General features: G+C 38.1%; 1 protein-coding gene across 2 annotated transcripts in view; it reads right to left on the reverse strand.

Moving 5' to 3' along the window:
• LOC136875062 (uncharacterized) overlaps positions 1–24,680 on the reverse strand; it is a 54,306-nt gene that overhangs the window by 11,251 nt on the left and 18,375 nt on the right. For both annotated transcript variants that reach the window (XR_010860346.2, XM_067148797.2), the window contains exon 3: positions 828–910. Coding sequence is in view for 1 of the 2 variants with exons in the window: in XM_067148797.2 (XP_067004898.2) it covers positions 828–910 (83 nt within the window). In the remaining variant the exon portion in view is untranslated. The remainder of the gene's footprint in view (positions 1–827; positions 911–24,680) is intronic.

The raw sequence follows: 24,680 nt of genomic DNA on the forward strand, positions 1-24,680 counted from the left end.
AATAGATGGGAGGATCTGCAGTACAACGATGAGATTTCAAGAGAATTCCACATTTCAAAGTGGCTAGGTCAAGGAGGAATAGGGCACTGACTGCCCAAAAAATTTTGCATTGGGCGTATGCCTTTCTGACCTGAGTCAGTCTGAAAATCTCTTATGTTCTACTCTCTAATTTACTGCCAGACACTCAGTATATGCCACCCTCTGCAACCTTGGTCATTCCCTTCCTTTTTATCCCCTTTGCCGTGCCATCATCACTGTCCTTATCTTTATCATCCATTCTACCAACAGAACATTGCCATATCAGCTAACCATCCTCTTCCTGACTGCCTTATTAAGGTGTTCATGTTGGCATGCAGTAGTATTCCTAACATAGTAACTCTTTGTTAAACCAGTTGCTCTCCTGAAATATGTCATTTTAAATGTTCACTCCAAGAGGGTTAGACACTCAGTGTCAAAGAATAGCGGATTTATTTATTTACCTATTCATTTATTAATACCTCAAATGTGATCAGGAAGGCCAAGTAGACCTTGAACCAGCTCTTGGATACATGTAAAAATCCCTGACATGATCAGGAATGAAACCCAGAGCCTCCAGGTGACAGGCAGGTACACAGGACATCTGGCTGAATGCTTGTCTATCTCACCCAAAGGTGCACGAGATATCAAAGTACAACACATCTCTCGAGGATCAACAGCTGTGCTGTCATAAATATGTTCGGGTAAACACCAGAGATCTTTTACTTGCTGACATTGTATAACAACTACCTGTGATAGGTCTGAACCTGGGATCTTGAGGCTGACGTTTGTAAATCAATAACTGTACTTACTTGTTCTCTTCTTTGAGACATGGGGCCAGTTGACCCACTGTGAGTTCTTCTTTGATTAGTTCATCCTTTACATCTGCAGAAAGCTGTAGATGAGAAATAGGTAAAGTAAATTAAGAAAAATAGAGTCAAGTGGTACCAAGAATAAAAAGATGCAGGGCGTTTATAAAGTGTCCCATATTCCTGCAGAAGGTAGTATTGGTCAACACTAGAATCATGGTTCCTATAATTCAATGTCAAGAAACCAATATCTGTTCAGATATGGGTCATCTTACCTGTAACAAGTATGTGTGTACATTCAGTGGTGTAGACTGTCTCCTGTTCATTACTGATGGTTGTGTTTGCAGTGCAATCTCTTAAATGAGACAGTTGAGGTTGTGCTGCTAGTGCAGTAATGTATCAGAAGTGTGCCGGAGGTACACCTTCTCTGGACAGTTAAACTGTGTACCTTGTATAAGGCCATCTAGGTAATCTGCCTAGAAATGATGTAATGTAAAATATCCCTCTGGCGGGATCAACGATAATTAATTCTTAAAGGGAAGTTGATTTCTACTATTGGCTAACCTTAGTTTTTAAAGATTGTTTCATTCATGTATCATGGTTGTCAACATTTTTGCTGTTCCTTCTTCAATAGCTATCAAACAATCAGAAATTGGTAAATATTTTCGCTAGCCAATTAAAATTGATGGTGTCAACTGAAATCCAGCCTATCTGCAAAGAGTTCTGGAAAGTTCCCCTTGAGATATTATAAAAGCTCAGTCTGGCTTGAGTGAGCAAGGAATGAGGTTGCGTTGTACAGTGCGTGCCGGGAACATGGTTGGTATCGAGCAGTACCGGGCCGCAACTGGGAGATGGCAGCTGAAGCAGAGGAAGGAAGCCAAGAATGGATTAGCAACAAGAAAAGAGGAGGTGAAATGGGGAGAAGTGGTGCTGGTAGCAGCAGTGTTAGCAGTGCTTCTGGTCATTGGGGGGGGGGGGTGGAATTAAACCCAGGCCCAAATACCAGTGGCACTTTCAACATGGAAAATTTGGCAGCACTTAAGGTGGTAGTAGAGGAAGTGATAAAAAACAATGTCACTGGGATAAGGTGCAAGAAATAAAGGACATGATGGAAGAGCAGAGAAAGGAGACAGGGAACATGAAGAAATGGTTGGAAACTAATCGAACAATGAAGTGTGCAACATTAAGAGGGAAAGTGAAACATCTAGAAGAGGAGGGTTTGATGATGAAGAAGGAAGCAGAGGATTTCAGGCAGGAGAGAATGAAGAAAGCCATATTTACATATGGAGTGGAAGAAGGAGAGAAAGAAGGAAAGATTGACTTAATTTATAAGGTGGTAGAGGTCATATGAGATAGGATGAAGATAAATTTCAGTGAAGTGGACATAGACGATGTGGAGAGAGTGGACAAAGGGAAAGGAAGAAGACAAATTAAGGTGGTACTTTTCCCTACCTTAATGGCAGAAATTGTGCTAAGAAACGGCAGGAACCTGTAGGGTCAGAAAGTATGGGTGAGGAGAGACATGGGAAAAGAAGGTATGGAAAACATGAAGATTCCAAACAGGCATATTTGGAAAGTGAGGCAGCTAGGGCTAAAAGCCCACACAAGAGGTCAAAGACTAGTGGTGACGAATGGGAGATGGGTGAGGGAGCACTCAGTGGCGAAGCTGAAAGAGATGGACGGACACGTCAGTTCTGAGAGGGGAGTGATTGCAGTGCAGGATGGAAGGCAGGAAGCAGAAACAACTAGGGGTGAAGGGGAGAAAGGAGTGGAGATCAACCCAAGTGGAAGTGGACAATGCAATGTGGACACAGAAGAGCAGAACAGTGAGGGGGCGAGTGAGGGTGAGCCGCAAGAACCGGCGAGTGCAGTGTGTAGTGGTTTTGAGAGCAAGAAAGAACATGAGAAGAGTGATCGGCAAAAAGGTAAAGATGTTATGAACAAAGGAAGAAGTAGGATCCTGAAAGATTTGTGGGGTAAAATGTGCAAGGGGAAGGATTTGGAGGGCATGGAACGGCAAAGAATTTTAAGAAAAGGAGGTATCGAAACAAGGAATGAGTGGGTGAGAGCTACAAGGAGTAAGAATAAGGGAGGCAATTTAGAAGGGAGGGAAGATAAGTTATAACTATATTGGAAAATAGGATGTGTGAATATAGAGGGGATAAGAAACAAAATAGGAAATGAAAAGGTTAGGGAAGTGGTGGAAAGTTTCGATGTCGTGGCACCCTTGGAGATGTGGCTAGAAGAAGGGAAAGAGATTTCATGGAAGGGGTTCGTGATGAAGTATAAATATAGAAGGAAGGAGAGGAATAAGGGACGCGTCCCAGGAGGAATGGTAGTATTAATTAAAGAAGACATTAGTGGACTAGTACAAGATATTGAGACAGATATCGTCGTTGCCGGGACAAAACCTCCTATGTGATAATACTTTTTGGAGATATACTGACCCGCAGTACATGCATTACGAAGAACGAGAATGCCTTGACAATATTCATACAATATTGCACCTTAGATGACAGAACCTTATCGGCCAAAGTTCTAAGCTAAAATATTCCACATAGGAGGTTTTATTCCGGCAGCGACGATATGCAGGAAGTTATATGGATGAGGTTTAATATGGGATGGGTAGAGGGAAGGATGAGGAGATAATTCTAGCGTTCGTATATTGCAAACCTAGTAGTTCAGTATACACAAATAAGCATCTTTTTGAAGAACTATTGGTGGAAATTAGTATGATAAGGGAGAGGTTTGCAGAAGAAGGGGACATGCTGCTATTTGGAGATTGGAACGCGAAAATAGGGGAACAGAGCCCACTATATAGTAGGTAAGATGGGAGGTGCATGTTGAGGAGTAGAAGAAGTGAGGATAAAACTATAAACAGTTATGGGGAGAAGCTCTTAGAGTTGTGCGCAGAGGGATATTTATATATTCTGAATGGATGGAAGGAGGGTGACACCAAGGGGAAATTGACCTATGTTTCAGAGCAGGGAGGTAGTGTGATATAGTTTTAAGCTCGGAGGGAGTGTTAGAGGATATTATAAGGATGGAGGTAGGCGACTGGATTAAATCACACCATTTTCCAGTGTGGGTTCTGTTAAAAAGGGGGAAGGAGAAGAATATAAGAAAAGAAGTTAAGATGAAAGATGAACTAGGGAGAGGGTAAATAATTACAAATGGACAGAGAAAGTGAAAAAGGGACTGGGACAGGGTAGCGAAGGAAGAAGTACACTTACTGAAATATGGATGGGAAAGAGCGTTAGAGGAGAATAATATTCATAAAGCCTTAGAATTGCTACTACATCCAATAAAGATGATAGTTCAGATAGATAATGGTGGAAGAAGAAAAAAGAAAGAGGGAGAGGAATGGTTCAATATAGAGTGTGAAAGTATGCAAAAGAGGGTGCTGGGAGCGTTAGGGGAGTATAGGAAAATAGGAGGGAGCTTAGAAAGAGAGGTTTATTTAAGTTAAGGAAAGATTACAAAACGAAAATTTGTGAGGTAAAAAAGGCGTGGTTAGAGGAACAGACGGAAGCCATAAATAAAAAATGTAAGTTGAACAACACTGAGAAAGTTTGGGGAAGAATAATTAGAATAATTAAGGGTGATAGGAGTCTTGAGAAATCGAGTATTGAGAAAGTACAGTGGGTTAGCTACTTTAGGGAATTACTCGGGGGGAGGGGAGAGTTATGGTCGAGTGAGACGAGGGACGAAGCAATTTGGAGGAATAGAAGGTTGGCAATTTACGAACTAGACAAGGATATCACAAGAGAAGAAACTTTGGGAGTGATAAGGAGAATTAGAGGCAGGGCGGCGGGGCGTTGTAATGGTATCAATAATAAGTTTTGGAAAGAAGTTAGCAAAAATGGGACAATGATAGAGGGCATAGTTAAACTATCCAATAAGATTTTTGATGGGGGGAAGTATCCTAGGGAGTGGGAGACAGGAATGGTATGTCCAATATGTAAGGGAAAGGGTAGTAAAGACAGTATGAATAGTTAAAGGGGAATTTCTCTGTTAGATTCCTTAACTAAAATTTATACAGTGGTATTAGCGAACAGGATAAGTGAATGGGCAGAAAGGAACGAAATTCTGTCAGATTTCCAAGGGGGATTTAGAAGAAAGAAAAGAACAGTGGACAATATAATGATAGTGAAGACGGTATTGGAGAAGTATATGAGCTCGTCAAGAGGTAAGGTGCATATAGCGGCAATCGACTTTGAAAAGGCGTTCGATAAAGTCAATAGAGAGGCTCTTTTAGAGAAATTGGGTAGGTTGGGGGTGTAGGAAAAGATGCTACGGGCAGTGGAGGCAATATATAAAGTGGTTAGGTGTTGTGTAAAATTGGGGGATGATAGGTTGAGCAGACCACTAGAGTCCAGGGTGGATTTAAAGCAAGGGTGTAAATTATAGCCTTTATTGTTTATTTTATTTATTAACGATATCTTGGATGGACATGGGGGCGACAATTGGGCCGTACCAGTGATTAATGGGATGGAGATACCGGGTTTGATTTATGCGGATGATGTGATAATGATGACGCTAATTTCAACAGGGATGCAGACGTGCTTAAATTCAGTGTCTGATTTCGCAAAGAAATGGGCCTTAAAAATTAACGGGAATAAATCGAAAGTGCTAGTAGCCCAGGTACACAAAGGAAGGAAGGAGGAGGGGAAATGGGTTGTGCAGGGAGAAAGTGTGGAACAAGTAAGATGGAATATTTAGGAGTCATTATTAACAGAAAAGGAACTTGGGATGATCAAATAAGGCGTGCGAGAAACAAAGGGATGGCCGCCCTTGCCTAAGTCAATAACTTGCTGGACAAATTTCCGGGTATCAGTTATAAAACTTTGAGGTTAGTTTTACGATCGGTAGTTTTTTGGTATGGTAATGTATGGGGCTTAAATTTGGGGGGTATCAATCAATCAATACTGATCTGCATTTAGGGCAGTCACCCAGGTGGCAGATTCTCTATCTGTTGTTTTCCTAGCCTTTTCCTAAATGATTTCAAAGAAATTGGAAATTTATTGAACATCTCCCTTGGTAAGTTATTCCAATCCCTAACTCCCCTTCCTATAAATGAATATTTGCCCCAGTTTGTCCTCTTGAATTCCAACTTTATCTTCATATTGTGATCTTTCCTACTTTTATAAACGCCATTCAAACTTATTTGTCTACTAATGTCATTCCACGCCATCTCTCCGCTGACAGCTCGGAACATACCACTTAGTCGAGCAGCTCTTCTTCCTTCTCTCAATTCTTCCCAACACAAATATTGCAACATTTTTGTAACGCTACTCTTTTGTCGGAAATCACCCAGAACAAATCGAGCTGCTTTTCTTTGGATTTTTTCCAGTTCTTGAATCAGGTAATCCTGGTGAGGGTCCCATACACTGGAACCATACTCCAGTTGGGGTCTTACCAGAGACTTATATGCACTCTGCTTTACATCCTTACTACAACCCCTAAACACCCTCATAACCATGTGCAGAGATCTGTACCCTTTATTCACAATCTCATTTATGTGATTACCCCAATGAAGACCTTCCCTTATATTAACACCTAGATACTTACAATGATCCCCAAAAGGAACCTTCACCCCATCAACGCAGTAATTAAAACTGAGAGGACTTTTCCTATTTGTGAAACTCACAACCTGACTTTTAACCCTGTTTATCATCATACCATTGGCTGTTGTCCATCTCACAACATTTTCGAGGTCACGTTGCAGTTGCTCACAATCTTGTAACTTATTTATCACTCTATAGAGAATAACATCATCCGCAAAAAGCCTTACCTCCAATTCCACTCCTTTACTGATATCATTTATACATATAAGAAAACATAAAGGTCCAATAATACTGCCTTGAGGAATTCCCCTCTTAATTATTACAGGGTCAGATAAAGCTTTGCCTACTCTAATTCTCTGAGATCTATTTTCTAGAAATATAGCAAGCCATTCAGTCACTCTTTTGTCTAGTCCAATTGCACTCATTTTTGCCAGTAGTCTCCCATGATCCACCCTATCAAATGCTTTAGACAGGTCAATCGCGATACAGTCCATTTGACCTCCAGAATCCAAGATATCTGCTATATCTTGCTGGAATCCTACAAGTTGAGATTCAGTGGAATAACCCTTCCTAAAACCAAATTGCCTTCTATCGAACCAGTTATTAATTTCGCAAACATGTCTAATATAATCAGAAACAATGCCTTCCCAAAGCTTACATACAACGCATGTCAAACTTACTGCCCTGTAATTTTCAGCTCTATGTCTATCACCCTTTCCTTTATACACCAGGGCTACAATAGCAACTCTCCATTCATCTGGTATAGCTCCTCCGACCAAACAATAATCAAATAAGTACTTCAGATATGGTACTATATCCCAACCCATTGTCTTTAGTATATCCCCAAAAATCTGATCAATTCCAGCCGCTTTTCTAGTTTTCAACATTTGTATCTTATTGTAAATGTCATTGTTATCATATGTAAATTTTATTACTTCTTTGGCCTTAGTCTCCTCCTCTATCTCGACATCATCCTTGTAACCAACAATCTTTACATACTGCTGGCTGAATACTTCTGCCTTTTGAAGATCATCACATACACACTCCCCTTGTTCATTAATTATTCCTGGAATGTCCTTCTTGGAACCTGTTTCTGCCTTAAAATACCTATACATACCCTTCCATTTTTCACTAAAATTCGTATGACTGCCAATTATGCTAGCCATCATGTTATCCTTAGCTGCCTTCTTTGCTAGATTCAATTTTCTAGTAAGTTCCTTCAATTTCTCCTTACTTCCACAGCCATTTCTAACTCTATTTCTTTCCAGTCTGCACCTCCTTCTTAGTCTCTTTATTTCTCTATTATAATAAGGTGGGTCTTTACCATTCCTTACCACCCTTAATGCTACAAACCTGTTTTCGCATTCCTCAACAATTTCTTTAAACCCATCCCAGAGTCTGTTTACATTTTTATTTACCGTTTTCCACCAATCATAGCTACTTTTTAGAAACTGCCTCATGCCTGCTTTATCAGCCATATGGTACTGCCTAACAGTCCTACTTTTAAGACCTCCCTTTCTATCACATTTATTTTTAACTACCACAAAAACAGCTTCATGATCACTAATACCATCTATTACTTCAGTTTTCCTATAGAGCTCATCTGATTTTATCAGCACCACATCCAGGATATTTTTCCCTCTGGTTGGTTCCATCACTTTCTGAATCAGCTGTCCTTCCCATATTAACTTATTTGCCATTTGTTGGTCATGCTTCCTGTCGTTCGCATTTCCTTCCCAATTGACATCTGGCAAATTCAGATCTCCCGCTACAATCACATTTCTTTCCATGTCGTTTCCCACATAGCTGACTATCGTATCAAATAATTCCGAATCCGCGTCAGTGCTACCCTTTCCCGATCTGTACACTGCAAATATATCAAGTTGCCTATTATCTTTAGAAATGAGCCCTACACCTAGAATTTCATGTGTCTCATCTTTAACTTTTTCATAGCTTACAAATTCTTCTTTCACCAGAATGAACACTCCCCCTCCCACCCTTCCTATGCTATCTCTACGATACACACTACAGTGCCGTGAGAAAATTTCTGCATCCATTATATCATTTCTCAGCCATGATTCAACTCCTATTACAATATCTGGTAAATATATATCTATTAAATTACTTAATTCTATCCCTTTCCTTACAATACTTCTACAGTTCAACGCTAACAATTTTATGTCATCCCTACTTGATTTCCAGTTCCCTATTCCCTTATCACCGCTCCCTAGGCCATCCCGTTTCCCTGAATGTACCTCCCTATTACTAGATGAGAAAAGAGTAGAATTAAGACGAATTATTAGTAATTTCGGTAAGTCGGTTTTGCGGCTCCCGCAGTGCACAGCTAATGCCGGGGTGGAATTACTATGTGGGGAAGACTTGGAATTTGAGTGTGTGAAAGAAATAGTGAAATATTGGATGATTTTGAAGAGATAAGATGGCGGGAGGGTGCTACAAGCTGCATACGAACAACAACTAAAGAGTATGTATAAGGGATGCTGGCTAGTCAAAATAAAAATATATTTGGAGATTATAGGATTAGGGCATATGTGGGGGGAGGTTTGGACGAAGACAGAAGCCAGAGGGAGGAGGGTGCTTTGGGGAAAAGTAGATTGAGAAATTCGCTGAATGTCTTTATTTAAGTAGAGGAAGTAAAGGGGATAAATATTAGATACGTTGACAGGTTAAATAGGTGTGGGTTGGTGTGGTGGATTATGGGTTTGCATAAGAATAAGGGTTGGTTACAAGGGAGGGACAAGACAGTGTGTATGCTATGTGGGGCAGTGAATGACGATTTTCACTTATTAGGTGACTGTGAAGAAAAAAGTAAGATAAGAAATAGATTACTGAGTGCCGAGCATCGGAAACTATTGTGAATAGGGGATGAGCAGTCTATTTTAAGGTGGGTTATCAAGCAGTGGGAAGACGGGGGCGAGTTGAACAGGTATCTATACGTGGTAAAAAAAGTCCTTTGAGAGCAAAATGAAAGAGTGAGGGTAATAGGATAATAATAATAATAATAATAATAATAATAATAATAATAATAATAATAATGCCATTTGCTTTACGTCCCACTAACTACACTTTTACGGTTTTCGAGATGCCGAGGTGCCGAAATTTTGTCCTGCAGGAGTTCTTTTGCGTGCCAGTAAATCTACCGACACGAGGCTGACGTATTTGAGCACCTTCAAATACCACCGGACTGAGCCAGGATCGAACCTGCCAAGTTGGGGTCAGAAGGCCAGCGCCTTAACCGTCTGAGCCATTCAGCCCGGCGAGAGTAATAGGGTGGACACGGGGTTGTGTGTTTGGAATAGTGATGTATGTCTATGGGAAGCTTGTTTAATAACTTGTTGATATGCACTGGATGGAGATTGTATGATAAAATTAATGGTGAGGGGAGTACTGGTGTTGGGTACATAGTTGAGTTGGTGGAGTTGGGTAAATGATGTGTTATTTTGCAAAGGTAGTGGATTTTTGTTTGTGATATGGCAGGATGGAATGTAATTGCTGACTATAGTTGGTTTGGTATTGATCGGGAGTAGGTCAGGGAACAAGGAATGTGACGCAAGTTGCTGAGTGCATAAGGACACGTGATGAGTGTGCTGAAATGAGGAGTTGGTGACTTCTGCCACTAAAATGATCTTGTATCAGATATATTTAGTATGTTAGGGTAGTTAAGGAGTATCTCGTTCAGGTAGCCAGTTAGTATATAGAGCTTCAGTTTAGTATTATTGGTAGATTATTATTATTGCTATTATTATTATTATTATTATTATTATTATTATTATTATTATTATATTATTCTTTTAGATTTGGATAGGTGCAGTTTTCTCACGATTTATGTACAGGAAGTGATAGTAAGTAGTAGTTGGTAAGAGAGAGCAGGACATTCCCGGAAGAGGAGGGGTAAGACCCGGGCTTACCCATTACAAATAAGAGATATATATGCGGAACAAAAAGAAGAGAGGCGGGGTGCAGTAGGAGAGCGGTTACAGCCTCACAAGCTTGACCGCTAATGGAATGGTGAGAAAGCTGCACTGTCATCTGGTAGGGATGGTTGGGGGTGTCTTACGGGCCCCACGGATAGGGCCGGTCGTGTCATGATGGGAGAGCGGTCTTTTTCTCACCAGGGTTGATGACATGGCCGGACAACAGTCGTTTATTTATTTTATTTATTTTTTATCCAGCGGGGTCAATGGACGTGGCATGAAGGGACTGAGGATGACTGCTGTGGTGATCCCCCCTAGGGAGTGTCACGTTTGCGGATTATCTGATGGACCTCATAGCATGCCCTGAGAGTCTCGGGTTGTTGTTTTTTTTGTTCCTTTTTTCCTCTTTTGTAAGGTTTTTATTGTTATTATTTTTTATTATTGTGAACACGTATTTGGGGCTGAATGCCTGTTATGTTCAAGATAAATACAAATATTATAACAGCTTAGGGCTGCACTGTCATTTTCAACGCTCAAGTATAGTGAGTGCAGCGTGTTCTTCGGAGGCAGGGGCCGCGGGCGGCGTTCGGAAGGCCCATCAACTGAAGGTAATGGCAGAATTTTCTTAACATGTGATACCTCCGGCAGATAGCTTGAGGAGAAGGTTTCAAACCTCTTTTATTTTATGTAAATTTCTAAACCTGGAGGTTTAAATATAGAATTTTCGTCCAGTCTAAGGACTATGTTTTATTCCCTGCTGGGAAATATGTAATGTAAGCGAACAAAGAGTGATTACCCTCTGTTGATTCCCAATCAACTTGGTATGGGGTGCCTAAAGTTCTTTATTCTCTAAAATTCATAACACTCTGTTGGTATTTACTGTTTCTCATTTATTCACCCTGGCGTAAAATAGGCATAGCTTTCTGTATCTGTGGGCCATAAGCCCACTTAGAGTTTAGAAAACAACGTCTAGGAGTGCAAGTGTTTCACCTCCTAGCCTTTTCTTCATGACCAATCATATTCAATCTTTCTCTTTTTACATTAAGGCCATTTAGTATGGGCACTCATTGTCCCTGTTTATGTTTCTGAAAAAGGAAGTGAACAACTGTTGATCAGAAGATAAGCCCAAACCAGGGCTGCGTTACTGTAAATACTGTATTTCAAGATTGTCAGATATAACCTTGTGTGCAGTAAGAAATGTATGCCTCTGACAGGCTGGACTGTATTAACTTTTGGAGCTCTGTAAAATAGTGTAGCTGTTCAGAGTTAAAATGCTCATCATCTTGTATATTATCATGTTCATAATTCTCTTAAGTCTCTTACCTCATGTTTTGGACTTTGATTCATTGTTCTTGGAGCTGACAAGCTCATTATAAGTTGTTATTTTTCATTCAGATCTTCTATCAAATTTTAAGTAAAAAAAAAACAGGTAAAGAAATAAAATTTCAAATTTTGTTGTGTTAACTTATGCTCTAGTTCATTCCTTGTCTGCCATTCACCCCGGCAGCTTCTTATTCCTCTGTGGTTCACAAAATTCTTGTAACAAGGACAACATTAGGGATTCTGCATAGAGTGAATAACATAAATAGCAAATTCGGGTCCTACTATTTCTTGTAGCAAATGACGGACATGGAATTCTACTATGGGTTAGCTACAGGCCTGTGTCATGTATGCTGACCATCATCCACAATGCCACATTCCTTATGAAGTTATATTCCAGTGAATTGCAGACATTGGATCATTCACAGCAAGAACAGATCCAGTAGGAGTCACACAGTTTGCATGATGGAGGAGGAGCAGGTGTTGCAACATAAAAAACATTATCCTTGAACAATTTTCTCAAGAACTGCAGCTGCTGAAGATAACAACCACACAACTCTGTGGTCACTTCTGCACAATCAGTTATTTTAAATCCTTTTTTTTAATCCAACATGTGCAAGCTCTTAGGCCACCAGACCACCTTGCCAGATTACAATAATTCTGCCACTGGCTCCTAGGACAGATTCTTGAAGATCCAGAATTCAGAGACAATACTTCATTTACAAAAGTCACAAGATTGACAAGAGATACCAAAACACACCGGTGTGGGTAGATGAAAATGTTTGAGCAATCGTGAAGATATGGCATTAGATTTGCTTTGGTATTAATGTGTGGGCAGGAATCACGGGTTACAGGCCACACACTTTGCTACAAAGATTAACAGGTGCTGAGTATCATGAATTTCCATGCAATGATTTAACAGCTCTACTGAATAAATTTACCCCTGCAGAAAGACAACAGATGTGGTTTATGCACATTTCTAGACCTTGTGCAATAGCATGCAACCCAAACATTTCATGGTCAACTGATTAGTTGAGTAGACACAAGTAACATGTTTACCCCATTCACTTGCCATGAATCCTTTCAAATTCTGGCTATGGGGACATTTGCAGACAACCCATCAACAGTGTGCACATGTTAAAAGGGCGTATGAACAATTCATGTGACCAAATCTGAACGCAGTCAGGTGTAGTCACAAGAATCCATAAATCACTGACAAGAAGATTTAAAGCAGGTGTAAGGGTGCATGGTATCCACATGGAGCACCTCCTGTAGTGTCTACATCTACATAACACACAGATGAATATCACTGACTGACTGACCCATACCTCAACAGCTGACAAAATACATTACAAGTTGCACAATAAAATTCAATGTTTTAACACCCAATGCTAAAATACAAAATACTCGCAATGAACAAACAAGGGTCATACTATGCCATAATTGTAGTGTAATAGTGCTATTAACTGCCCTTCTTGGGGGCCTGGGTTCAATTCCTGGTACAGCCAAAGATTTAAGAACAGCAGGAGGTTTGATATGCAGTGAAAATGGTACATGCAACTTACCTCAATTGGAAGTGTACCTGAAAAGAGCTGCATTAGGTGAGGACACATTTACTTATATGAAGATATAGGCACTTGTAAAAAAACACACAATAGGTAAAACATAATGAAAGGACAGCACAGGAATAGGGAGCAAGCGAAACCCAACATCCTCACACAATGTCATCTCTTCCCAGAATATCTTGTCGTCTTTATCCTATTGTGCATTCTAATCTTGCTACTGTTTGTTCCTTGGCATTAATTGTGCTCCCATTGATGAAGTTGATCATCAAGCAGAGATATAGATATGAGGGATTGCTGGCAAGAACCCCACTACTCAAAAAATAGAAAAACGAGTTATAGGCGCCATCTTGCAGTGCTCAGCATTACGCACGTGATTACACAACTGATTCTATAAAAAACACCTCAGGTCGTACTGTGTTAGCCTCTAAACATACGGTGATTTGGCAAAATCTCCACAAGTCTGGACTGTTGCTAGCGAGAACACCACTAGTCAGTGGTGCTGCAGGTAGGTACCATGAGATAGCTCTGCTAAACTCCCGATAAACCACTGATAAGCTACACTTTCGTTTACAACTGACTGCATTCCTCGAGATTGTACTCCTGTTCTCCAAGGTTTTATGTTAATATGGACACAGATCATCCAGAGCGGCTGTGAAAGAGAGCCAGAAAGACGAAAAAGGAGGATACCATTTGTGATGCCAAAGTGCGTGGTGCAGAACACATCAACCATGTCAGAAAATTGGTACCAGCTCGCATGACTGGAGAGGACTGCAGGTTCGTAGTATTATATATTAAAATATGTTTCAAAAACTAAAAATAGTAGAAATCTAAAAAATTTCATAATTGTTATTGTTACTTCCTATTATTTCTTCGATTGTGTTATACCTGACATACCTAAGGAATATCCAGGACTTAATCAGTTTATCTCTAAAAATAATCGTTTCTTTTCTGTCTGTTTTTGGTTAGGTGTTTGAGGATGTGTTGTTTTGAGAAAGCAGGGGAAGAAGCCCGGCGCAAGATCATTGAAGATTTTAATAAAATGTCTAGAGACACCCAAGATCTCAGTGGTTTGATAGGCATGCATTTTATTGTGAACAGTCAACCAAAAATGGACAATGAAGACATTATGAAACCTCGGGCCGCGACATTCACCTACAAAGTGCGGGTAACAGGAGAAGATGTTTGCAAAAATGCGTTTGTAAGTTTGCATGGAGTTACTTGTGACAGAAAGAGAAGACTGCCAAATAGCTTAGTTCACTGTGGGAGCTCTCCTAGGGACAATTGTTGTAAACATTCTAATCAGCCACGCCAAGCACCAGAACATTCTTTTTGAAGTTTGGAATATCAATGATGGGACTAAAGAGACTATTTATTTCAATATAGTTTAATGGTGAGAGGATAGAAACATGTCTAGTAGGTGTTAGGTTAAGAACAGATGATAGCAGAGGAGGAAGCTGCATTTGGTAGAAGACCTAAATTCTGAGTAGTAACGAGTAGTGAAATAGACACTTTTTTTTAGCAAACAGAGTAGTAGTTATTTTGATATGGCAGGATTGTAACTAGAAGAAAGTGTATTGTTTGATTATTAACACAGATGGTAGTTTAACTAGGAGATATTAGCATGATTTGCTTTACTGTTTATAAGTAGATTTGTAACCATATGACGGTGTATACTGTATTGTAATGTTATAGATAATAGGTATAAGATTTTTGGACAATTTGTATAAGCACTGAAGAAGTGAGAATTGATGCTCTCGAAACATGTACAGGATGCAATGTGGTAATAAACATTCAACACATAATTTTAATAGTGACTAGGCTGATGGTGTATATATGTGTGATTTTCATGATAATGAGACTGTAGTCAATACAGACCAATTAAAAATATTTAAACAATAAGGCTCAAATAATTATATTTTTAAATTGGCTTTACGTCACACTGGCACAGATAGATCTTATGGTGATGATGGTATAGTAAACGCCTAGGTGTGGGAAGGAAGCGACCGTGGTCTTAATTAAGGTACAGCCTTGGTATGAAAATGAGAAACAACAGAAAACCATCTTCAGAGCTGCTGACATTTGGGTTCGAACCCACTATCTCCTGGATGCAAGCTCACAGCTGTGCACACCTAGCCACACGGCCAACTCATTCGGTATGTTTATGATAATAAACTCGGAATATGCCAGCCAGGCTGGAACATTGAGAAACAGATTTAAGAACTTGAGAATCAAAATTGCCAACATTTCTAAGGATCTGAGTTTTCTTAAAAATTGTTTAATTAATAAAATGACTCCAAAACATTTAAAATCACAGAAAAAAGGGTTGGCATGGTATTAGAAAAGGAAGACTACGAATTGAGTTAACCAAATTTGGTTAAAAAGCAAAATTACATTTCTGCAGATCAAAAAAGCCCAGCTAAATCAGAACTTATATAACTTGCATCTTCAAATACCTAAACAAATTTCCAGTCCTGAATGGGATATAATGAGAAATAATATAGAACAGTCAATGTGCTACATTCTTAGGACCAAACAGGATAGGTTGGACAGAAAACTTATGTTCCCTTATAAATAAATGTAGTAACAAAACATATAAAAACAAGAAGGGTGGCAGGCAAAAAATTAAGAGTGAACATAATTTCTACCCTCCAGTTAAGGATCTAATGAACACTGCTTTTAGTGAGAGAGAAATTGGGATGTTAGGGAAGGGACATAAACAAAATTGGCTAAAGAATGTTAATAACAACAATGAAATAGTGAATATGGTAGCAAAAAGAGGACGGGTCATTGACAAGTTAGAGGTAGAGAAACAGGAAAGAGATACAATGTAAAGTTGCAAAAAAGATTTCTAAGATATTTGACAACGAGGAGAAAGAAATGCGGATTATGCCAAATAACATCAGAAAACTTAAAGAGAAAGTTGAAACTAATAACATAATGCGCCATTCCTGCGTCCAGGGTGGGTTGTGAAGAAATCCAGACTAGCAGACTCAGGGTTGATTGCCTTTCATAGTTTCCTTTTTAACATGGATCAGTGAAAGTTGCAAAAGCTTTCTATCTTTAAAAATTGAATAATTGAAAAAGAGGTTCAACCTATTCAATACATAAGACAAAGAAATGTAGTGATTACATTCTTATTTAATAGTAATTAGAAATGGGACCGGTTTCAACCCTAGTCCAGGTCATCGTCAGCTGTTCAAAACAAGAAAAACAATGCATACAGAAAAGAAAAAGATTAAGTGAACTGTGGATCGGTATAAGATGAAATATAAATTGATGATGGGGGTAGAAATTGTGAGTCACTTAAAAGAAAACAGTACATAATATTATGAATGGTAGTACGGCACACGCAATGATAGGTAGTCTCACAATGTTTATGAATAGTGGAGAACGGTCATTGCGTGTGCCGTACTGCCATTCATAATATTACGTACTGTTTTCTCTTAAGTGACTCACAATTTCTACCCCCATCATCAATTTATATTTCATCTTATACCGATCCAAAGTTCACTTAATCTTTTTCTTTTTCGTATGCATTGTTTTTCTTGTTTTGAACGGCTGACGATGACCTGGACTAGGGTCGAAACTGGTCCCATTTCTAATTACTATTAAACAAGAATGTAATCACTACATTTCTTTCTCTTATGTATTGAATAGGTTGAACCTCTTTTTCAATTATTCAATTTTTAATGTTAATACTTTCAATACAGAACAATGAAACTTTTATCTTTAAAAGCTTTCTATCTTACAGATAAGTCATCCGCCACGAACACTAATGGACGTCTCCATCGTACCTATTATCAATTATATCGAGAGATAATTCCTATTCTACTTTGAATTACGAAATAAATATCTACACGTATAATGCTTACACTACAGTATAATATAAATACCAATATATCTTTATCACGACTATTTATTCAAATTCTGAAGAAATTGAGAAAAAAGGAAATATAGTTAAAAGAAAATTACCATCTAATTTAAGAAATTCATTAATTAAGTTTATTGTAGTGATTAATATCCTTGATTGAATTGTAATGATAATTATGTACAACATGAAAAATAAAATAATAATGTAAAACTCAAATTACTGAAATGAAATTACACATCATCTTCTCATCATTAATTTTCTACACAAAAGAAAATGTTGCTAAACTCCAATCAAGGTTTCTCAAATTATTTACAAATTGTCTCAGGAAATATCATATCTCAGCATCGTCTTTTACTTTTCTTATATTCATTTGTCTATTTATTTATTTAGTTATTTAGGATGAGCTTTAGATTTTCTTTATTCTGGGATTATGCTTTAGGTTGCATCAAGAAAAAGATAAGTACCAAGTCAATCATAATATGCGCTAATATCTACATTAATATCTAATATCACTTGTCAGCTCAAATATATCATTCATCTTCTTATTCTTACAAATTAGTTTAACCACGGAAATGTGTCTGACGAGACATGTTGTCACAAAACTAATTGAATTCCAACACATTATCTAGTGTCATTTACTAAACTAAGAGTAGAATATTATTCATGAGGACTCAATCATTTATTTTATCTTCTGAAATCATATATGAAGAAATTATAATAATTGTGCATAGGACTAAATGACCGCCATGTACTTCTTCAATGAATACTCAACTTTATGGTAGAGGTGTAGGTTAATTTTAATCAATATCCTACTCAACTTTCCCTACAACAAATTAATTCAATGATATAATAGTACCATAACTTATTATAAGATTCACCATATGTCTTCATTCATGTTGGATATGAAATACCCGTCAACTATTATACATCATGGTATTAAGTATATTACTGATCCTGGATTGCGTCAATACTCTTCTCTCTTGGTGTTGTGGATGGCTTTGGAACTGACCAGAAGGAAGGTGATGTTGCTTCCTATATTTGAGATGATATAAGGTTAAAGTTGGTTATTTTTCAATATTTTGTTATTTAAGGCATGCCAGTCATCTGAAGAAAGTTCGTGAGTGTTTTCTACATTTTTCTTACCGTGAAACAGAAATTTACATCATAATTTTATATTGAAAATTTATCGATTCGACAGTTTTTGTTATTCTGTATATATTTTTGCGTATCCAATTTTTTCATGGAATGATAAAGCTCAGCTAGGTATAGATCGATATGGAAGAATCAGAATTTATCTGGCACGGAAGTTATACACATATTTTATATTATTTTTCTTCAATAGCTGCTAGAACGGAAGTAACATTCAACATAAGATCAGTACAGAATTTTGATACACATTTTTTTAGGTATTCCTTCATTTCGTATCATCTCCAATGTGCTTAGGAACAAATATTTGATATATAAATGACCACTAACCATAAAGCAACACATAACCTCTCATTACCCACAACGCTCGTTGACACATCATTAGTTCCCAGACCTTTAATTTCATCCTGAGTTATCCATTATATATGACCATCAATATGGCAGATATTACTTGTGACAGTTATAAAGACCAGAAAATTCCTTGTCAGTATTGTGGTAAACAGTACAAAGGACTTAGAATTAATATTATCAAAGCCCATCCAGAAGAATATCGTGATTCAGTTGTAAATACGACCTGTTTGACTCCTACACATGACCCAAATGTATGGTTGGAAGATGTCGACTCATCTTTATCATCACCCCATTTACAAGAACCAGATAAATGCGGAGACATAAATAACACATATGAAGGGGAAAAGAGTGAAATTTCTGTACATTTAAGGTGCGCACATCCTGATCACAGCATGACATCAAGCACGCACATCATGTCTTACGCAACTGAAGATCATTCGATATTAACACCTAACGAACGCCTTGATACCCAGGAAACCGGGAACGCAAATTCGTACAAAAAAACAATTCACAAGAGCTTCGGGAAGTCAAATGTCAATACTGTAGCCAGTATTTTTATGGTGAGAGGGGCATATCCATCCATATCAGTCGCTCTCATCCCGACCGACATCACGAAAGATTGCTTCAGAATCACACAGCCAAAGTATCTCAAACAGATACATACGGTCCAGTCCCTAGCAAAAATCTCTAAAGTACAAACAACAAATCTGCCTTTGGAAATCAAAATTTGAACAATTCAACGAAGATCATGGCTATAATAAATTGGTTCAAGATTTTGCAACATTCCTTTTCACGTCGATTAACCTCCTGCCTGGCCCCAAATATCCAGCAATCAAATTTTATGAGGCTAGGAAGAAACGCTGTCTAGCTCATAACGAAAAACATCACAGTCACTCGACATATACACAGCATGCGGACAAACGTGCCCGCGAAAAAAGGCGAAACAAATATAACTACGAACTAACCCAATACCAATTCTACAATCAGAGACGGAAGGCAGTGAGGCGGCAGTTGGAAAACAAGTCCGAGGTGTGTAAAATTGACCTTGGAAACATCCATAGCTCCTTTTCTGATACATTTTCCCATGAAAATTTAAACGAAAAGGAAACCTACCCTTAAAAAATCACTGAAGCGGAGCGTGTGGAAAGTAATGAAACATTCGTGCCCTCCGTTTCGAAGGAGGAAATTACTGCTGCCGTCCATCATATCGCAGTGGATACTGTACTGGGCCCAGATCGCGTTTTGATGAGAGCCCTTAAAGACGACGACGTACATGCAATCATCGCAAAAATAGCAACCGGAATGCTACAAACTGGCGAAATTCCCGAATGTTTGCGGAAAGCACGAACAATTTTGCTAAATTAGAAAGGTGATCAGAAGGCCATGTCGAACTGGCGACCCATCACTATCTGTTCAGTCATTAGGAGGGTAATAGAAAGAGTACTTGACAGTCGTCTACGTGAATACATCCATAATAATGAACACCAGCGAGGATTCTGTTCAACTCCAAGCACCATTATAAATACTTTCATTCTTGGCGCATTGTTAAAATCTGCTAAACAGAGGAAATAAGACATCATGGTAATTTTTTGGACATTCGAAAGGCATTTGACAATATTGGTCACGGCCACCTTCTAAAAACTCTACAGTCCGAAGGAATATCTTCAAAACTCAGAGACATAATTTCCAACCTACAGACCAGGAATGTCACTCAAATTGAAACGCAGAAGGGTAGAACAAAACCTATCCTCAAAAAGAGAGGTGTGATGCAGGGATCTCCATTATCACCAGCCTTCTATAACCTAGCCGTAGGTCATATCTTAGATGAGCTAAGTGAAGATAGTCTCTCGCGGCATTACAGGGCATCTCTGTCACCCGAACTACCATTGTAATGGGCTTTGCCAATGACACCGTCATCATCGGGAAGAACAAAGAAGCTGCCTTAGATCTTACTCGACTAGCCTGCAGGAGTCTTGATTAATAAATTTCATGATGTTCCATATTTATATCTATAGTATGTCATAGAAAGAAAGAGATCCACCTTATCAATACTAAATTTATTAATGTTTTTAAAACAGGACCGGTTTCGACTTTTCACAAGTCATCCTCAGCTGTCATATACATACACATTAGAATACATGTTTTAACAGTTGTATCTTACAAATAAATATGTCATATTTGATAGACATTAGGTAGTATGTCTACAAGTGAAATTCTGCTTCTTACGTCTAAGTTTAGAGGATCAAGAATATATTAAAAAGATATCTATCTTTAACATACTAAAAGAATTACAACACATGATAAAATTTGTTGTTTACACCTGACCTTGAATATAGCATTAACGTTCAAGTTTTACCAGTAAAAGTTCTTTAAAAAGACTTTCATATTGCGTTGTTTTTAGTCAACTAAATATGCTTAAATGTAGCTGCATGTACTTATACAGTACACATTTTATTAGGCTTAAACTTTGTCAAAATGAGTAATGTGCATCTGAATTTGAAATTACGATGACAAAGTGAAATGCGTTTGAAATAACAGTAATCTAGTCATTCTTCACGTGTACATGCCAAGTTCAAATGGGGCACTATTGGCCACTGTAAGATATTTGCTAAAGTCCAATCACTATAAAATATTATCATGTTAAATATACAGATTGAATATGAATGTGCTGCTGGGGTTATAAAAGCTGTTGTAGTAGGTGGTTCTTTTTCGATCTATGATACTTGCTAACTATTGTCGTGAGATGATTGGGAAGTGTATCGCTTGGCAGCTTGGCGTGTATTATATCGTGAACTTGTGGTATTAGTGTCTGAAGAACAGTACTTCATATGAAGTTTTACATAATTTGCAGGACTGCCTCTTACCTTTTAACTTGCATATTGAAATGTACCATTGTCTTATGTTGCATATAATGTATTTTACACAGTATATATTTGAAGAGGTCATTCAATACAGGTTTTAATCACCTGGCATTTCATTTGTCAACGTAATCTCAAATTCAGATTCACATTATTTATTTTGATAAAGTTTATATAAAATATACTACCCCATTTGAACTTGACACATACGCATGAAGAAAGAACAATACTTCATATGAATTTCACAAAACCTACATGATTGTCTTATATCTTTTAACTTTTACATATTGAAGTGTGCTATTGTCTTATTTGCATGTAATGTATTTTAAATAGCATATTATTGAAGGAGTCATTCAACACAGGTTTCAATTACCTAGATTACTGTTATTTCAAACGCATTTCACTTTGTCATCCTAATTTCAAATTCAGATTCACATTACTCATTTTGACAAAGTTTAAGCCTAGTAAAAAGTGTACTGTATAAGCACATGCAGCTACATTTAAGCATATATAGTTGACTAAAAACAATGCAATATGAAAGTCTTTTTAAAGAACTTTTACTGGTAAAACTTGAACGTTAATGCTATATTCAAGGTCAGGTGTAAACAACAAATTTTATCATGTGTTGTAATTATTTTAATATGTTAAAGATAGATATCTTTTTAATATATTCTTGATCCTCTAAACTTAGACGTAAGAAGCAGAATTTCACTTGTAGACATACTACCTAATGTCTATCAAATATGACATATTTCTTTGTAAGATACAACTGTTAAAACATGTATTCTAATGTGTATGTATATGACAGCTGAGGATGACTTGTGAAAAGTCGAAACCGGTCCTGTTTTAAAAACATTAATAAATTTAGTATTGATAAGGTGGATCTCTTTCTTTCTATGACATAGCCCACAGGAGGATTGAAGAAATTGGTCTTGATATCAATCCACAGAAGTGTACAGGGATATGTGTAATCCGAGGCGAGTTGAAACAAGGGTCGCTATCCGTGGAGGAAGACTGTAGCATTGACTTAATCGGAGATGGCAAACAAATTCGTTACCTTGGAACTACCTTCAGGGATACTCTAGTGTTCGACGAGACTGCTGTAATATAAGACCTTCACAATAAGCTCCAACTTCTAACATTGTCGCCGCTGTTTAAGGAAGACCAAAAGCTCATAGTACTATATTCCTCAATCTGTCCCACCCTGATATACCCTTTCCTGACATGCAGTTTCAAGAAAATTGCACAGAAATTCTTATCCGATAGCGATAAAATGATTAAAAGTGCAACAAAGGAGATATTGCAGTTGCCGACAGATACCCCAGATGGCATGATGTACACCGAAAAGAAATAAAAAGAACTCACTCTGTTTAAAACCTTGTGGGAAGTTTACCTACAATGCATTAATGCCTGCGATATCTTGCTAAAGACTAAACATCCACTTGGTGTAGCTTTGAGGGGTTCTCAAGCGGAGAGTCGGGAATGTATAGAATGCCTAAAACTAACAAACGCTGATACCCAGAAAATAACCACCAAGAACGGCCTGTACGATACTAAGAAGATCCATCAAGAGCTACGAGAACATGAATTCACTTCCTGGTGTTCATTACCAAAAAAAAGGACTCAGAATACAACTTTACAAAGAGTATACACCAGCAAACTCTTGGGTGCGAGATCGCACTGGACTGTCTTGTAACAAGTGGAGAGAGGCTATAAAGATGACTGCTAATGTTTCTGCGGTGTGCTCGGTGCCAGGCAGATCCCTGGACAACAACCTCTGTCGGCATTGCCACGGAGGGAAAGAAACTCTTGGTCATGTGCTGGGATTCTGCACACGCGGGGAGCTCCTAAGAAACACGCGACACCACCAGATTAGATCCTTCATTGCCGAAGAACTGAGAAAGGAGGGATTCAATGTACATGAGGAGGTACACGGACTGGCCTTAAATGGTAGTTGGCAGAGAATTGACATCATGGCCTTTAAAGACAACAGCTCTCAACGATTCATATTAGATCCGACTGTCAGGTTTGAGCACCATAGCGGTCAGCCAGAGGAGGTTAATCTAGGAAAGATTAACAAATACAAACCCACTATCCCATACTACAAATCTAAATACCACCTTCAGGAAATTGAAATAATTGGATTGCAAGTTATAAATCTCATTCTGTATTGACGGTTATCACTTCACAAAAGAGAATATTTTCTTTTGGAAAGTTGAAATAATAGGGATAATGGTCGGAGCTCGCGGTACCATACCTCGTCACTTTGTCGCCACATGGAAGCGCTTCCAACTCCCAATGAAGCTCATCCCCGAAATTGTGACCCACGTCCTCCAAGGCTCCAGCAAGATCCTGAGGCACCACCTACACATCTAATTATGAATTTTCTTTAATTAATAGATATTTACAGAAAATTTATATGTTTTACCTTGTTCTTAGCGGCATCCTGTAAATACAGGAGGTCTTTCCAAAATAAATGGATATTATATATATTTCACAATTAATCATTCCCTTCCTTATTGACAAAACAATACATGTTAGGAAAAACTTAAACAGTCCACCTTTTCAATACAAAAATGTTATATTTATTTATAACATGTATTTGCACGCGCGTGTTGTATGCGCACGCGTTTTGTATTCAGGAATCATTCAAGGCAAATATTTTCGCACTGCAAGTTATGTGGTTAAGCTTATTTTTAATATGTATAACTTGCCTTCTCAACGATGCATGTGTTTCTACATTCGTCCCTGTTTTCATCTCCTCGTAAGATGTGTATTATTTAATGCAACACCTTGTATTAAAAAACTGGGTTATATGAAGGAGTTATATCATGTTCAAAATCATGCTTTCACGTCTCTGCACAATATTTAAAATAAAAATTTTACCGTTGGTCTTTAGAGCTATTGTTGAGAGTGAAGGTGAATTTCCTGTTATGTATGTTTATCAGGAACTCAAGGGAGACTTCATTAGTTAGTCGGAACATAGAAAAAATGAGGAACTCTTCTCAGAAGAACTCTTAAAGTTTCACTTTACTTTGTCCTGCCTGCTGGCTCTCCAGAAATGTGTGCGCGTGTGTTTCTTTTTTTATATTCAGGAATCATTCAAGAAGAACACTTTCACACTGCAAGATATGTGGTTAAGGTTATTATTAATATGTATAACTTTTGTTTTCTCAACAAGTCATTTGTTTCTATATTCGTCCTGTTTTTATCTCCTTATAAGATGTGTATTGTTTAATGTAACGC

This window comes from Anabrus simplex, chromosome 5, assembly GCF_040414725.1.
Source record: "Anabrus simplex isolate iqAnaSimp1 chromosome 5, ASM4041472v1, whole genome shotgun sequence".
In the NCBI taxonomy this organism is placed as follows: Eukaryota; Metazoa; Arthropoda; class Insecta; order Orthoptera; family Tettigoniidae; genus Anabrus; species Anabrus simplex.